At 48.9% G+C, this 15,792-nt stretch overlaps 1 protein-coding gene across 6 annotated transcripts in view; it reads right to left on the reverse strand.

Annotated features, from left to right (window-relative positions):
* The window catches only part of MKNK1 (MAPK interacting serine/threonine kinase 1), a 46,929-nt gene that overhangs the window by 5,746 nt on the left and 25,391 nt on the right, over positions 1–15,792 (reverse strand). For 2 of the 6 annotated variants that reach the window (XM_015535338.2, XM_042997001.1), the window contains 8 exons: positions 15,226–15,299; positions 12,987–13,091; positions 9,717–9,772; positions 6,674–6,769; positions 4,928–5,122; positions 4,054–4,218; positions 2,584–2,627; positions 1–1,298 (listed from right to left, as the gene is read on the reverse strand). In XM_015535338.2, the coding sequence (XP_015390824.1) occupies positions 1,070–1,298; positions 2,584–2,627; positions 4,054–4,218; positions 4,928–5,122; positions 6,674–6,769; positions 9,717–9,772; positions 12,987–13,091; positions 15,226–15,299 (964 nt within the window). In that variant the 3' untranslated portion in view covers positions 1–1,069. The remainder of the gene's footprint in view (positions 1,299–2,583; positions 2,628–4,053; positions 4,219–4,927; positions 5,123–6,673; positions 6,770–9,716; positions 9,773–12,986; positions 13,092–15,225; positions 15,300–15,792) is intronic. The other 4 variants (XR_006221363.1, XM_042997002.1, XM_042997004.1 and 1 more) reach the window with 3 other exon arrangements.

A 15,792-nucleotide genomic window follows, 5' to 3' on the forward strand; every position in this document is an offset into this window, starting at 1 on the left:
TAAAATTTAAAACAGTTTTATTAAAACAAGCACATCGTATAATAGCATTGTCGTTTTGTGTAAATGTCTTGTCTGACTTGTACAAATCAATTTTCTCTAGGTAGCTGCGCAGCCCAGCTTATCTGACGCCGGATGTGCCTTCACTCTCTGGCAGCAGGCACCCGCGCTGCCTCCGATCTGGTGCCACGTCAGGCGCACGGCTCCTTCTAACTGCCCTGGACTGATGCTGCCCTCCAGCAGACACAGCCTCCAAGTCACGCATCATCTCAACAGCTTAAAACCAGTTAGAATAATAGGAAACAACTGATTAAAACCTTTCACATGCATGGACATTTGAGGAAGAGCGAGCCATTGCGTGCTCTGGAAAATCCACGGGCTCGCAGTGGGAGTTGAAAGTCCCATCTTTGCTGGAAGTGCATGGTTAAAAAAAAAACATTTTTTTAAATGAAATAATACGGACTTCAGCAGCAATCCCAAACAAGGAAGGGGATGATAAATGAGGGACACGTTTTGGTCCCGGCAAAGAAAGATTATGTGCTTCTCCAGCGCTACAGACTGGAAGACTGATCTGGCCTCCTGAACGCAGAAGGCTCCCTGCCCTCTCCTGAAGTGAGGGGATGGCTTTGTTCAGCCAGGGGAGGACATCCGGAGGACAGAGGAAGGTGGAAGGACCAGCGGGGGGGTGAGGGGAGGGTGACAGTGCAAAGAGAAGAGAGAGCCTCTGTCAACTGCTGCTTCTCAAGGCTGGCTCCCTGAAGGCTGCAGCCCCAGCCGCCACTGCCGCCTGCTGCCCAGGAGAGCAGGCTGCATCTGGGATCCGCAGGCGGGTGAGCAGGTGGGCAGGAGCCCAGCAGAGATGTCCCTGCCGCAGGCGATTATGCAAAGTGACAAGTGATTGCTTTCCTTTTCAAAGACAACCCCTTTGGAAAGAGCTTTTTCCTTGAGGACTCTGGGGAAATGGGGGGTTGGGTGGCCTGGACGGAGCCACAGAGCAGCTCGCTCTACTTGCTCTGCAGACTTTGGCCAAGCCCGGGCAGGCTGAGGTCCTGGAGGGTGTGGCCGGAGTGGGTCAGAGTGTGGTGGGAGTTGGACACAGTTCCAGGTCATCACTGCGGCCTGCCTGGGCCAGGGCCCTCCGCCGGGCCAGGCGTGACTTGCATGGAGGAGAAAGCCTCACCGAACACAAGCCCTCAGCCAGGGACTCCTCTGCCAGCTCGTCTTCCTCGTGCTGAGAAAGCTGGCGGTTAAGGGCGATGGCCTCAGCCGCGAAGAGTGTCAGGTCCATCGTGCTGCTATTTCTAGAGGGGCGGGCAGCACAGAGCAGAGGGAAGAGGGGCTCAGCGCCCTGGCTGGCTGCCTCCCAGACCTCCGGCAGCTTTTTCTGGGTGGCTTCCCCCAGAAGTCATTCTTGCCTGGGTTCAGAATCTGATTTCACTGAGGCTGGAATGGCTTTGAGCCTCAACTACAGTCCTAAGACTTCAGAGTTGGGACAAATGCCCCCTTCTATTCAGAACACCCTCCTCTGAACTCTCATGCTCCACACCCAGCTCTCCCAGAGGAAAGGCCCGGCACACGAAGTGCGCACCCATATATCCCCTCTCCCCTGTCAGGGCATAGAGCACCAAGAATAGGGGCTGTGCCTTTCTGTCTGTGTCCCCAGGGCTCAGCTCAGGGATAGCCTACAGCAGGCACCGTGGGTCTACCAAATACATCCTCTAAGGTGGACCAGAGGTTTGGAGCCTCAAGGCCCCTGGACACAGCTCTAGAGAATCAGGTAGGAACCAAGCTGGGCAGTAGCATTCTGGCTCACATGAATGGAGACTACAGTGGTGTAAGACCTCCCTGTGTGACTCCCAGAAACTGGTCATGAGGTTGGTTCCTGGAGGGGTCCCCACAACGTGGTAGCCCTGGTCCTTTGGGAATAGGGCAGTGCTCACTAGGAACATGACCTAGTGTTAAAAGGACTAGAGTCCAACAGATCCGGGTTCAAAGTCCAACTCCCAAGGCTACTGTGTGGCCCTAAGTAAGTTACCATAATCTCTCTGCTCTCAGTTTTCTCATCCACAATATGGGGGTAAACCTCTCTTTTAAATTTATCCTACAGATTATGAATAGCATCTCTGCACAGCTCTTAGCAGCATATCTGGCACGTAGTATGTATTTACTTTCCAGTGGCCATTCCTATTGTGCCTGGTGGTGACAGAACAACCCGTCCCAGCACTTTACAGCACCTCCAGCCTGCTACTACAACCAGAGCAGCAGTAGGAAACCCTGGGGTGAATAACCCACAGAGAAGGTCTTTGGACTGTAAATGGTGATTTCTAGTTAGGATGTGAGTGGATATGGAAACAGGTTTTTCTCCTGCAGAGAGGCCTTGAAGGAGCTGCAGGGCAGAGGAGGCCATCAGGTGGCAGAAGAGAAGAGGGGAAAGAGGAAGAGACGTGCAGAGTAGGCAGACTGGGTAGCCCCTCCAGGAGGAGGACACCTGAGCCTAGAGATGGGCTCCCTGTCCCCACCTCCATCCCAATGTGGCTGAAAGTTTGAGGGACAGTCAAAGCCAAAGAAGGGGCATCGGGCATTTACCTCTGGAGGATTCGCGGCGTGGGGAGTCCCCTTTCTGGAGCTTGCTAGAATGGGAAGGACAGACGTGGGGGTAAGCACTGTTCCCTCCCTCAAGAGCTGCCCCTGCCCACCCCAGCACAGGGTGGGTACATTACTAGAGGCTCCTGGCCCAGCACAGAGACTTGGTCGAGCTTGCCTGTGGGGTCAGACCTTCCAAGGAGAGAGCAAGAAAGGCCCAGGTTGAACCCAGCTGCCTCTGCATGGAGAGCCACTCCCTGTGCCTGGCAGAGTCCTAACCTTCCTCCAAGACCCAGCCTGAGGGTCGCTTCCCCTGTGAAGGAAGCATTTATACTCCCACCCATGCCACCTCCCTCCCCCTGTCCCAAGCAGAGGCTGGATCCTTGTCCTTTTGATAAGCATTCATTACACTATCACATCATTTATTCCTGTCTCCCTCTTCCCACTAGAACATGAAGACAGGGATTGGGTCTTGCTCATCCCAGGATTGCAGAGTCCGACATGGGGCAGGTGCTCAGTAAAGACAGCAACTCTTGGGTGGCTGGGAATTAGCCATTCAGAGATTCTTGGATTGGGTACCCCTGTCACATGGGGCTGGCAATGTTTGCTCCCTTCCACTGGCAGGGCCACTGAGGATGGGTAGGGCCTGGCAGACCAATGACACAGTGAATCACAGGAGGTATAGCAGACCCCTTAGAGGGGCAGATGTCAGGTACCATGACTAACTGAGGAGGACGGTTAAAAATGTCTCCTGGTAGGGGCGCCTGGGTGGCTCAGTCGGTTAAGCAGCTGACTTCAGCTCAGGTCATGATCTCATAGTTTTGTGAGTTCCAGCCCTGCATCGGGCTGTCTGCTGATGGCACAGAGCCCGCTGCAGATCTTCTGTCTCCCTCTCTCTCTGCCCCTTCCCTGCTCTCGCTCTCTAAAATATAAACAAACATTAAAAAAAATATTTTCTAGTAAAGACTTGGATCTTTAGTTTGGGGAAACCACCACCGTTGCCTTTTAGGCAAGCTGCACTCCAGGACCACATGGAGAACCTATGTGCCCCCAGTGCATCCTCACTGCAAGCAGGGCACCAAGGCCCTGCTTCTGGGCATTCCCAGCTAATGATATGTCTGTATAAGGGGAGGGTACCACAGACCCCAAATGCCAATACCAGACCGTGTGCCTCTGCCAATGGTAGGATGCATGAGCCAAATCCCCCAGAGGCCTCTGTCCATTCCTGAGAGGCATGGGTCAGTTAGGAGCTTCGTCTGAGGCCAAGATTAGAGCCAAGTCTATGACCAGTACGTGGCTCCTTCAGTGGCCAGTTCGCTCCACATGTGCAGGGACTGAAGCTGCCGTATAGTCTCCCTCCAGCTGAAGTCAGCCACCTGGGCTGCTGTCCAGTACTTGCTCCTATAAAAGCTTCCTCATGGCCACACTCCAGGCCCGAGGAAGTGGATGGCCACCCTGCCCTGGGTTACTCACCCCCTGCACCCAGGGGTGCTGCAGAACTTGGGCGGCACTCAGTCTCTGCTTTGCATCTCGAACCAGGAGCTTGGAGATGAGGTCTTTGGCCTCGCTGGAGATGTGTGCCCAGTCCTTGTCAGGAAACTCATACTTGCCTTCCTGGATGCTCTCAAACAGCTTGTTCTAGGTAAAGAAGATTCCTCCTGAGGCCACACTACCAGGGAATAAGCAGGATGTGGCTGCCATTGATTTGGTCACCCCGGGTCCCATTGACCTCAGCTGAAGCTGCAGCTCAGGGCTTGAGGATGCCACAGGCCAGGGCCCTCCCCGGCTCCCCCGTCCCCACTAAATCATCAGGCCACGCAGAATGCCCCTGGCGGGCACAGATGGCTAGGCCCCCTGGGGGGCTAGGTGGGTGACACCTGGGGAAGACCAACTAGGGAACACAGCCCCAATTCCTTAGCCCTTCGTATGGGGCCCCCACAAATGGGTTCCTCGCAACCTGTCAGGTCTCACCGCCCCAACCCCCAACCTTACAATTCTACCCTCCTTCCCCATACGCACGCCGCTGTTTCACACCTCCGTGTCTTTGCTGGCGCTGCTGCTTCTGCTTCTATTCCTTGCCCCTCTGTCCCTGGGCTAGACTCATGTTTTAAGACTCAGCTCAGGTATGGTCTTCTCTAACAATCCTCCTCTGAGCTCCCAGCTGGGCTGAGTGCCCCACTGTCTCTCTCTCACCCTGTCACTGGCCCTTGGACAAAAGAGGGAAGGGGCACTATAGACCCCCTTCCAGAGCAGGAACAACCCTCAGCCCAGTCCTGCTGGGCATCCCACAAGCACACTGACCCCCGCCCAGCAGGCCCTGTGCAGGGGGTACCGGTGCTGTGCTCACCTGGCACACCCTGCAGACCTCTCCCCGGTCCCAGCCACAGTCGGCCCCGCAGTGACCTACAAAGGGGGGGTAGCCACTCAGCATGATGTAGAGGACCACGCCCAGGCTCCACAGGTCACAGCGCTTGTCGTAAAAAGTGGCCTCGTCCCTGAAGACCTCCACCACCTCCGGGGCCATGTATTCTGCGGAACCACACTGTGGGGGCCAAGGTTGGGGAGGGGAAATGGCAGAGAAGGGAGAGGCTTAGTCACAGGGAGAGGAGATGGCGAAGAGCAGAATGAAATGGGACTTGAGCAAGAGGATGGGGTTGCAGAGCAAGAAGCTGTCAGGAAAGCCACCAGAGGGCTCGCCTGATGCCACCAAGGCACTTAGAAAAGCTGGGCCAACTGAACATTTGTAAATGGAATCCTAGCATTCCTCACAATCACATGACCAGTTCCAGGTCACCTTATCTTTTCAGGTCCTTCTCCAGTAGGCAGAGGCTCCTGGTCAAGAAGCTGCAGGAGTCTCTCTGCCTCAGCTGTCTGCAGACAGTCACCTAATATACAGCCACCTGGCTGTACCAGGGGCATGGCTCTGGGAGGGGGTCTGTGGACATGTAATCCCATAAGGCAAGGAGTTCTTCAGGTGAAGCCCTGCCAAGCTTCTCTGTCATTTTAGACCAAGGAGGAGTAAGAATTTAGAATTAAGAGTCCATCAAAGCTGGAACAGCTCTTAGAACAAATCCAACCTCCTTGCTTCTCCCATTTATAGATGGGAACACCAAGGACTAGGATGGGGCAGGGATTTGGTTCAAGCACATCAGTGGTAACCAAGTATAAGAATTCAGGATTCCTTCCTCCCATCCTTGCATGGAAAATGCTGATAAAAACAAAACAAATACTTTTTGCTCCCTTCTTCATTATTTCAGGCTCGCCAAGAGATACCTCCCTGGCCTCCACCAACACACACACAACTAATTACATGGGAAGATGGGAAATGGAGAAAGGACTTTCTGTTATTGGTAATTAGAGTTAATGACTTGGAGAACAAGGTAGTTCGGTGTAGTAGAAGCTAATATGGAAACATTTCTAATAATGTTGATTAGAATAAGACACGAGCATACTGAAATGCATGTCTTAAAAAAGGGTATTAGGAAAATTCACTTATGAAGCATGCAAATCCCAAAAGCCTCACAATAATTGTAGTACATCAGGTGTGTACAAGAGACGTCTTAGGAAGGACAGCTCCCAGCTGCACATCTGGGCATGAAATGTGAAGTGAAGGAAGCAGCAGGATAACTCAGCCAAGTGATCCTACGTGCAGGGAGCCGGGACCTCTCGGTTCGTGCCACAGAGAGACCACACTCCTGTCCTCCATCACAGGGGGACGCGCCCAGATGCTGCCGGGCACAGCGGAACTCTCAGAGCTACCATGTGCCATGTGCAAAGGGCTGGCCTGGGACAGCGTCTGTCTTTACCTGGGTCAGGAGTCAGGGCTCAGCCTGTTCTCATAGATACAATCTGTCCCGTCATTGGCAGAGGACCCACCCCACACTGCAAGTTCTTTCATCAGCAGTTAAGCACTGGCGGCGGGGGGGGGGCCCACTATGCAGTGGCCAGATGACAACTCAGGCAGATGGCAATGATGTAGATACACTCGGTTTTCCTTCCTTAGCCCCTGTTCTGCACTCCAGCTTTGGGTTGTGGGTACTCCAAATGACAGGAGCCCTGAAGGAGGCGGTACAGGGTGCCCAGCCATACATACTGGAGTGGTCAGCTCTGGTGTGGTTATGGGGGTGCAGGAGTTGTTCAGTTTCACCCCACTGCCCAAGTCAAAGTCACAGATTTTCACCGGAGACACCTGAAAAGGAAAGCCGAAAACAAGGTTACAAATACAAGAAACCCAAGGGCAGGAGGAGACCAGTGTGACTGTGACACACTTACCCCCTCTCACTCCCTCCCCTCATGTAGGAGGGGGGGCCTCTCACTGGCTCACTCTTACTCTTGCCCTCGAGGATGCATTCTCTCTCCCTCTCTCTTTCTCTCTCTCTCTCTGTCTCTCTGTCTCTATGTTTATATGGCCACCATGCTGAAGCCCAGCTTTATCTGTTAGGTAATGTTTGCTGTCCTTGGGTTAACTAGAAATCACCTGAGGATTTATCCTAAGGTGCCCTCTGCCCCACACCCTTCCTCACTTCCTAAGGAAAAACGTGCACGCTACGTGGTGTCAGACTGCTGTGCACTTAGTAAAACAAGCAGGAAGCCTATGGAACTCTTGCCCACAAATGACAAATGACAAATGATGGTATAGGTTGCAGAATCTGAGAAGTATGTATTCCTGAAAGACTCCTTGTGGCCTGTTCAGTGCAGGGCATGACCTCCGGTGTCTCAGGGTGACCAACTTGTCTTTGCTTGCTTGAGACTTTGTTGTTTGGGCACCGAAAGTTATGTATCCTGGGAAAGCCTACAGGCCCAAGCAGGCCGGGATGGCTGGTCACCCATACTGGATGTTGCCCCTGAAACCACAGACAGCATTAGTCATCTCTGGAGCCAACTGGGAGGGCACTTTGTGTGCAAGCAGGAGAGTGGCCTGCGTGGTGGAGGCAGCCCAGTGAGCCACTCCAAAATGCTGGTTTTGGGAGTCCCAGCTTTAGCCGTTTAACCTGCTAGGGAAGCCAGGACAGTCTCTCAACTTTTCTTCCTCCCTTCCTTTCTTTCCTTTCCCTTCCCTTCCTCCTTCTTCCCTTCTTCTCCTTCTTCTATTTTCTTTTCTTTTTCACTTAGCCTCTCTGTTTTTGTTGTGGTGGTGGTAAAATATGTAGGACAGAAAATAACCCAGTGGCAATAATTACATTCATACTGTTGTGCAACCATCACCAGTATCTGTTTCCAAAACTCTTCCATCATCCCAAACAGAAACCATTTGATAGTAATTCCCCATTCCCCCCTCTCCTTAGTAATGTCTAACCTACTTTCCGTCTGTATGAATTTGGCTATTTCAGATATTTCATGTAAGTAGAATCACACAGTATCTGTCTTTTTGTGTCTGGCTTATTCCACTTAGCATACTGTTTTCAACGTTCATCCATGATGTGGCGTGGATCGGAACTTCATTCTGTTGTACGGCTGAACAACATACCATCGTATGGACAAGCCACATTTTGTTTATCCATTTACCTGTTGTTGATGGACACTTGGGTTGTTTCCAGCTTTTGGCTATTGTGAATAACGCTCCAATGAACACTGATGTTCAAGTTCAAGCCCCTGTTTTCAATTCTTTTGGGTATTATACCCAGGTGTGGAATTGCTGAGTGGTGTGGTAATTGTGTGTTTAGCTTTTTGAGGAACCGCCAGAATGCTTTCCATGGTAGCAGCACTATTTTACACTCCTACCTATTTTTTTCCTTCTTTTTAAAATTCTAACCATCCTAGTAGCTGTGAAGTGGTATCTAATTGTGGTTTCAATTAGCATTTCCCTAATGACTAAGGACGTTGAGCATCTTTTCATATGTACAATGGACATTTGTATACTTTTTTGGGGGAGAAATTTCTATTCAAGTCCTGTGCCCATTTTTAAACTTGGGCTGTATTTCTGATGTCGAGGTTTAGAAGTTCTTTATACATTTTGGATATTAAACTCTTATCAGCTACATTATTTGCAAACATTCTCTCCCATTCTGTGGCTTGTCATTTTGTTTTCTTGACAATGTCTTTTGATGCTCAGTCATTCTTAGTTTTAGTTTTCAACCACAGAAAAGGGGCAACAATCCTGCACCATTAAGATCAAATGAAAGGATAAAAGACATGAAAGCATATTGTAAATCAGAGGCAACAGAGTGGTTTAGAACGCCTGTGGAGTTCTGGGGTGAGACCACCTTAGTTTTAATCTATACTATTTATCAGCTGAGTATAAGTGCCAGGCACAACGTAAGTACTCAAGAAATGTTAGCTAGGGTTATTACTAATAATCATAATGATAATAGTGACAAATCATAAAGTCTTCTGCCAGAGGCACTGACGGGAAATCACAAGATCTTATCTGAGCTAACGTATTACTATCCCCACAAAAGAGCTGTAAGTAGCAGGCTGGCTCCCACGTTCACTCGAAGCCATTCCTGCTTGTGAGCTATCCCTTCAGTCAGACCAATATGTGTGTTCATATGTATACACTCTTATACATACGCAGAGCCATGAATGTGTGCCGACAGGGCCTCAGTCCCTCCAACAAACACAGAATTTGTCAAATTGATACATGCTTACAGAAGGGCAAACACTTCCATTTACTAGTAGGTTGAGGTAAAGTTTAGAGTATGTGGCATCTGTTCAACACCAAATGTAAGTGTTTTCTTATTAATGGGCACCTCTGGAAACAAAAATGGAAACAGAAACCCTTAAGAACTTGCTTCCTAATTATCACTTCAAGTGGTGGACACTAGCTGGTGTGTGTACCGTAACACAAACATCATTTTTAGGCAGAGATTTGCTTCCCAGAAGATTGAGTTTATGACTCACATCAATTGCTCTAAAGACTGGACTAGAAAACATTCGTTGTGTGCAGGTCCCATGTATTTTATAAACTCTCAGGCTTAAGCCGATCACACTATTGATAAAGAGCAAGGAAGAGACAGGGAGGAAGCCAACCGGGAAGGCAGAAACGCCACACAGTAGGCATAACATTCTCACAGGTTCATAACAATCAGCTCAGGTTGGTACCCGAGGCCGATGGTGCTGCTAACAACCCAAAGGAAAGTGGAAGTGGCTTCCCCACATCAGTGTAAACTGTAATCTCCCAAGTCAGCCCTACGTACCTTTTCTGGAGACTCACACAATATATTTTCTGGCTTCAGATCGCGGTGAGCAATGCCTGAAATGACAAAGAGCAAAGAAAGGGTTAACATATGCACATAATTATCAAACATTCCACACACAATTAATTTTTTCCAAATGCTGTTGTTCGCAGATTAATTCCCAATTATGGTACATTAAAAAATCAACGAGCTGCAGGAGGCAGGAGTAACCGGAGACGAACCAAAAAGCACAGTTGATTCTGCAAGCTCTTTCGAAGCCAAAGCTTTAGAAGTCTGGCAGGGGTAAGTTGGGCCGAACGAGTCCCAGCCAGCCTACTCCTCAGCACCGCAGGGACGACCAAGAATAAGAAGCTAATATGAAGCAGAGCAAAGAGCCCTGCAAATGGCCATGCCGGGACAGCAATGCAGAAATAATTAGTGCCTTGTTTAAGAGCATCTGGGGAGACTGAGGCTGCTCTACCTCATTTCTTCTTGGGTGGCCAGATGATTCCCTAAGCGGGACTCCCTGAATGGTCAGAGCGCCAAGTGTTAGTTAACAAATCTTCCAAAGCTTGTCCAATCCCTTTCTCACCCGTGCTGCATGTCCAAAATAGTCATGCTAGAAGCACAGCAAGGACTGCTTTGGCCGAGGGTGCTGTTCTTAAGAGACACCTGCCCTGCATTTTGACCAGACCTCCTGCAGATAGCAGCTTACTCCATGAGGCGCTCAAGGCTGCTGACCTGGCCAAGAGGGCACCTGGGGGAAAACCACCTTCTGACCAAAGACAGGGACAAAGAACCAACTCATGGGGCCATGGCGGACACAGAAACCTTGATCCCTCTTTCCTCCTGCAGAACGCACAGTTCAGAGACAGAAAGGCTGGAAGGTTGAGCGAGAGCCAAACAGCTAGTGCCCAGAAGTACTGGAAAGTAGCAGAGGATTCATGGAGTAAGATGGAAAAGCAGAATCTGCTTTCCTAAAACTCCCTCGATGACCAAGTTCTTGGGCAGCCCTCCGATTCCCTGGTAGGAGGCAGAGGCCCAGCCCACCCAAGGCACTTCGTGAGGGAGGGAAAACCTGAGCTCCAGCAGGCTGAGTAACTTCATCAGTCACCTAATTGAATGAGAACCCAGAGCAGCTCTGTCCAGGCTGTACAAATTGAGTCGGGCTACAGCTTGCTGCACTAAAAGTGAAAGATATTTTCCATTACAGCAAGTGCTCCCACAGAAGGATCACGAGCCACACATGGAGTCCTGCTCTCCAAATAGGTGCCGATGGCCCAGTTGTCCCCCAGCCTGAGAACTGAGCGCCATGCCGTAATAATGGGCCTGCCTTTGTGAGTACACCAGCCATCGACCTGCTCTGGTTCATTTCCCAGAGGTTAAGCTGCAGTGTGTCCAGTATTTAAAAGTGTGGAACTTGTTTCAGGGCTGACCCATTCTTGCCCAATTCATCTTCCCAGCGTGAAGTTATTTAGAAAACAGCCAAGTTCAGCTGGAAATCGTTTTTCATCCCCTCCAACTTCAAGTCACATGGGCAGCTGGCCAGCTAGATGTTAACAAGCACTTCAGAACTCCTAAGACACAGCAGCTCAGTTCCCTTTAGTGCATTCTTCTAAAAAAATTAAAAAATAAATAAATAAAAAATAAAACCGCCTTTACCCCCCTCTAAGGTATGGATCTTGCAAAAAGCGTGACCCAGTTTTGCAATCTACAGAGGCAGCTTGGGGAACAGTTGTAAATCTTTGTCAAGCAGGTGTTACCTACATGCATCCCAGCTTTCAGAAACAGAACTAGTGCTATTCATCATGCGGGGGAAAGTACAGATGCCCCTCCTAGGAACTTTTGTCCCACGTGCAAGTCAGGTGCCCAACATGGGCACTGTCGACACGGAGATCTCCCTTTAGCCATGGAGGGAAACAAGGCGGGACCAGTGAGGCTGAACTTCCTTGCACACATGCCACCTGGGTCTGCGCTGCTCTGTGCACCCAGCATGCCTACAAGTGGTCTCTTGCAACCAGTGTGGCTGGCCCGTACCCACAATAGCGGAAGGGAGCAGAGCTAAGTCCCAGATTATTCGTTCCACCCACATCCCCCACCAGACACAATGCTTTATTTTAAGGGAATTAATATTAGGAATAAAAATACTTCTGTCCGGCAGGGGTTAAGGGTGGAGGAGATAACATTACTGAGCTACTAAGTGCCGGGCACTTTGCTCCAACTGTGCTATACATACACAACACAGACACAGGCTGCACGCAATTCCGTAAGTGAGTTAGAATAGTGCCTAACACTGACTCTGTGAGTGTTAACTACTGTTGATGATGTAACTCTCTCTCTTCACACCATCACTCTGTGGGTTGGCATTATTACCGAGAGAGCACACAGTGGGTAAAAAGTGAAGCCAGAATTCATTTTTCCGTGGCACTGCTGTTAGGCAAATTTAAAAAATATAATAATCAAGGGTGCCTGGGTGGCTCAGTCGGTTAAGTGTCCAAAACTTGATTTCAGTTCAGGTCACGATCTCATGGTTCATGAGTTCGAGCCCTACGCTGGGCTCCGCACTGACACAGCACAGCCTGCTTGGGATTCTCTCTCCCTTTCTCTCTGCCCCTCCTCTCTCTCTCTCTCTCTCTCTCAAAATAAGTAAACATTTAAAAAAATGTAATAGTCAAACATATTTATGGAAATACAAAAACATTTAATTTGCAAAAAGATTTAATCCACTATAAAAGTTCTGAAATAATCAGTTTTAGATAAGGGACTGTTAACTGAAGTGTAATTTGGACAATAGCAACCCGTGATTTACCATCGCGATGTTCAACAGATACCTCAACCATGTTAGTAGAAAAACGCATTTTCCATTTATGACAAACAAGATACAAAACTAGATACATACTATCATGCTGATTCTGGAGAGATGTAGGTGACCTATGTTAAAGACTAGAAAGAGTAACACCCACATATCTACACTGGAATAGTAGTGTTATGATGAGGCTTGCACTCTTCACTAGGACAGGAGAAGGAGATCATCCATACCCACACGCTCACACATCTTGTTCAACATGAAATTTACTTTTTCCTCCCTGCTCCTTCCCCTGTGTCCCTCCCCTTCTTAAAAGCGCCACATCTGCCCACCATCCACATCAGAAGCCTAGTGCCATCCTGGTTTGCTCCCTCACCCTCATGGGCGGGCCTGCCGGCTGTACCAGCTCCTGGCCCAGCTCCTCTCCCTCCGTCCTCAGAGGCTGGCTGGCCCAACCCAATCACTGAGGCGAAGGCTTGGTTCACCTTTGGTGTGCAGGAAGTCAAGGGCAGCAGCCACATCCCGCACCACTCGGCTGGCTTCTCGCTCATTGAAGTGCTTCTGCTTCTGGATGTGGGCCAGGATGGAGCCTGGGGAGCAGAGGAGACACACAGCTATGCCTTTTTGGGCCTTAGGAAGTATAAATTCTCAGAGGCCAGTTTTCACAAGTTTGGGGTGGGGACACAGGCTTATTCATCACTAAACGTCCAGCACCCATTTGGTACCTGGCACCGAGGAGACACGAGAACAGAACTGGATGGAACAGAACTGCACTGCTGTCTTCTGTACCTGCCCATGATGAGCACAGAAGGGACAGCAAACAACTATTTAAATGACCAAAAAAACTAGCACCATCAGGGCAGGTCTGACTTATGAAATAAGAAAGAACTAAAAGTGAATCCACATAGGGTTGGGGGCCTCTCCACAGGAACTTTACCTCCTCTGCATTTGATCTCAGATCCAAACAAGAGCATGAGCCTTTAAACAGAAATTCCACACCCTCACCAGATATATAAAGGTCTAGAAAAAGGGGGGAAAGTACTTTCCCTCTGAATTTTCCTATTTATTATTAATATCATTGTTACTACTTTGTTGGCAATGGCTAACATTTATTGAGTGGTTACTATGTGCCAGGCACTAAGTAATACTCTTGAACAGATTATCTTAGCCTCACCATAACTGTATGAAATGTACAAAATACAGCTATCCCCATTTTACAGGTGGGGAACCTGAAGCCAAGAATGGGTAAGCCACTTGCTAAGATGACACCCCACTAAGTGGAGGCATGAGGACGTAAGCCCACTAAGTCTGACCGGAGAACCTGTGCACATCCCCTGAACCAGATGTGTGGTCTGACTGCTGGGGGCATGGGCTGCCCTGAGCCATCCACAATCTCTTTTCCTACTGGGTCTAGCCTCAGTAGGGTTGCACTCTAAGCAATATGGTTATAGATGACCCCTAGCATTTCAAATGTAATGTCTCCGTGTTGTTGGGCAGGGCAGGAGCACATGGCCTGGCTCCATGTGGTCTATGCTCACTCCTGGAAGCTGGAGGTATCATCTCTGTATCTTAAAAATGGCACGTGTTTACTTATTGCTGGTTTTTGGCATGGGGAGGGGATGAAAGATCTCTCACTTGCCAGATTAAACAATGAAAGGATCCCAGCATGCTAAGGAACATTGCCAGAAAACTGGCTCCTGGCTAGGTCTCAGGCTTGCTCTACTCTAGTGAGTCTCTTGCTTCCAAATTTGTTCAAGCGGAAGATAGAGAGTGACATGCTACTTCTTCTAAGATAGCCTCCAGTACACCCTATAATTTTCATAATATTAACAGCTGACAATTATTGACCCCTTAGTGCCTATGGGGCACTGTGCGAAGCATTTCACATGAATGATCTCATTTAATCTTCAGAGCTATCAGAAAGGGTAGGTACTGTCATTATCCTTATTTTATAGATGAGAACATTGTTTAGAAAGGTTTAGAAAGGTTATGTGACTTGCCCAAGGTCACACAGCTAGTAAGTGATGGAGCTATACTTAAACTCAGCTTTACTGGTTTCTAAAGAATGCTCCCTTAACCACCAAACCCCTCCACATGGCCCTCCACTCAGCTCCAGATAGCCTCCCTAACCTGTACCCTGCAGATCTGTCCTCGGGCTGGATGAATGATGGTGAGGGCAAGGGCTCCTCTATCCCCTTCTCTACGTCAGGAAAGCAACTTCAACAGACATTCCAGTGACTATGTGCGTGGGAGATGGCAGTAGTGGTGATGGTTAAGAGTGGCATCTTTCCATCTGAAGGATCCAGATTCTCAGGCCTCCTCTCTATCCTGGGTCTATGTCCTAAGCCATGGGACCCTCCGTTCCTCTGGTGAGCCTTTCTGGCCTTCACAATGTATGCAAGAGCTTCCACCCCACAATTAATTTAAATAGAGAACATGTCAAAACACTGGATTGATAAATTGATAAGTAAATGTATCTATATATGAGTCCTATTATAATGAGAAGGCATTTTTAGAATGCCCACACAGGTGACATTCTAGGCTCTGCAAAATGCTAATTATCATCCTTCCCTCCGGCCTCCCTTCTCCCAAATCAAGGGCAGTTTTAAGTCCTTCATCCTTTTTATTAGCTTGACTCATTTTAGAAGTCTCTGGGATTCGTGATGGATGATCACCGTTCTGGGTCTTAATCAGAAGTCCAAACACATACTCAACAGTAAGTACCTCCTTGCAATTTCTCAAAGACCAAGTAAAACCTTGTGTCATCTTCAAAGAACTCAATCAGCTCCAAAATGTTCCTTAAATAGGAAAACAAAAAAATAGGAGGAAAGGGGGAAAAAAAGAAAAATGGTATCATATATTAAAGCCCGCTTACAAATATACAATGAAAAAAAATTCACAACACCCTGTAGCAGGGCAGAAATCAGCTTCAAATCAGAATGCTTATTAAAGACCCATGTTTGAGAAGTAGCCAGTGGTGTTAGCAAGACTCAGGTCACCTTATCTTTCCATAATGTTCGGTCTCTGGTGTTTTCACCAAGCCTGTGCTGTCAAACCCCAACCCTAAAACCCACTAGGTAGAGTTATAAAAAAGTCCTGGTCACATTAAACTGAATAAAATCTGCAGCCGACTGGAAGCAATTGCGGCTAATAACACTGAATAGTAGGTGTGTGTCCTGGAGGCAGGCAGCAAATAATTACTTGCCCTCCCTCTTGCCCATAAATCACGGGGCAGTATTTACATTGCCTGGAGAAAATGGAAACATCTGTCAAATAGACTTGGGGCCTAAC

The sequence above is a fragment of the Panthera tigris genome, chromosome C1, assembly GCF_018350195.1.
Source record: "Panthera tigris isolate Pti1 chromosome C1, P.tigris_Pti1_mat1.1, whole genome shotgun sequence".
NCBI classification, from domain to species: Eukaryota; Metazoa; Chordata; class Mammalia; order Carnivora; family Felidae; genus Panthera; species Panthera tigris.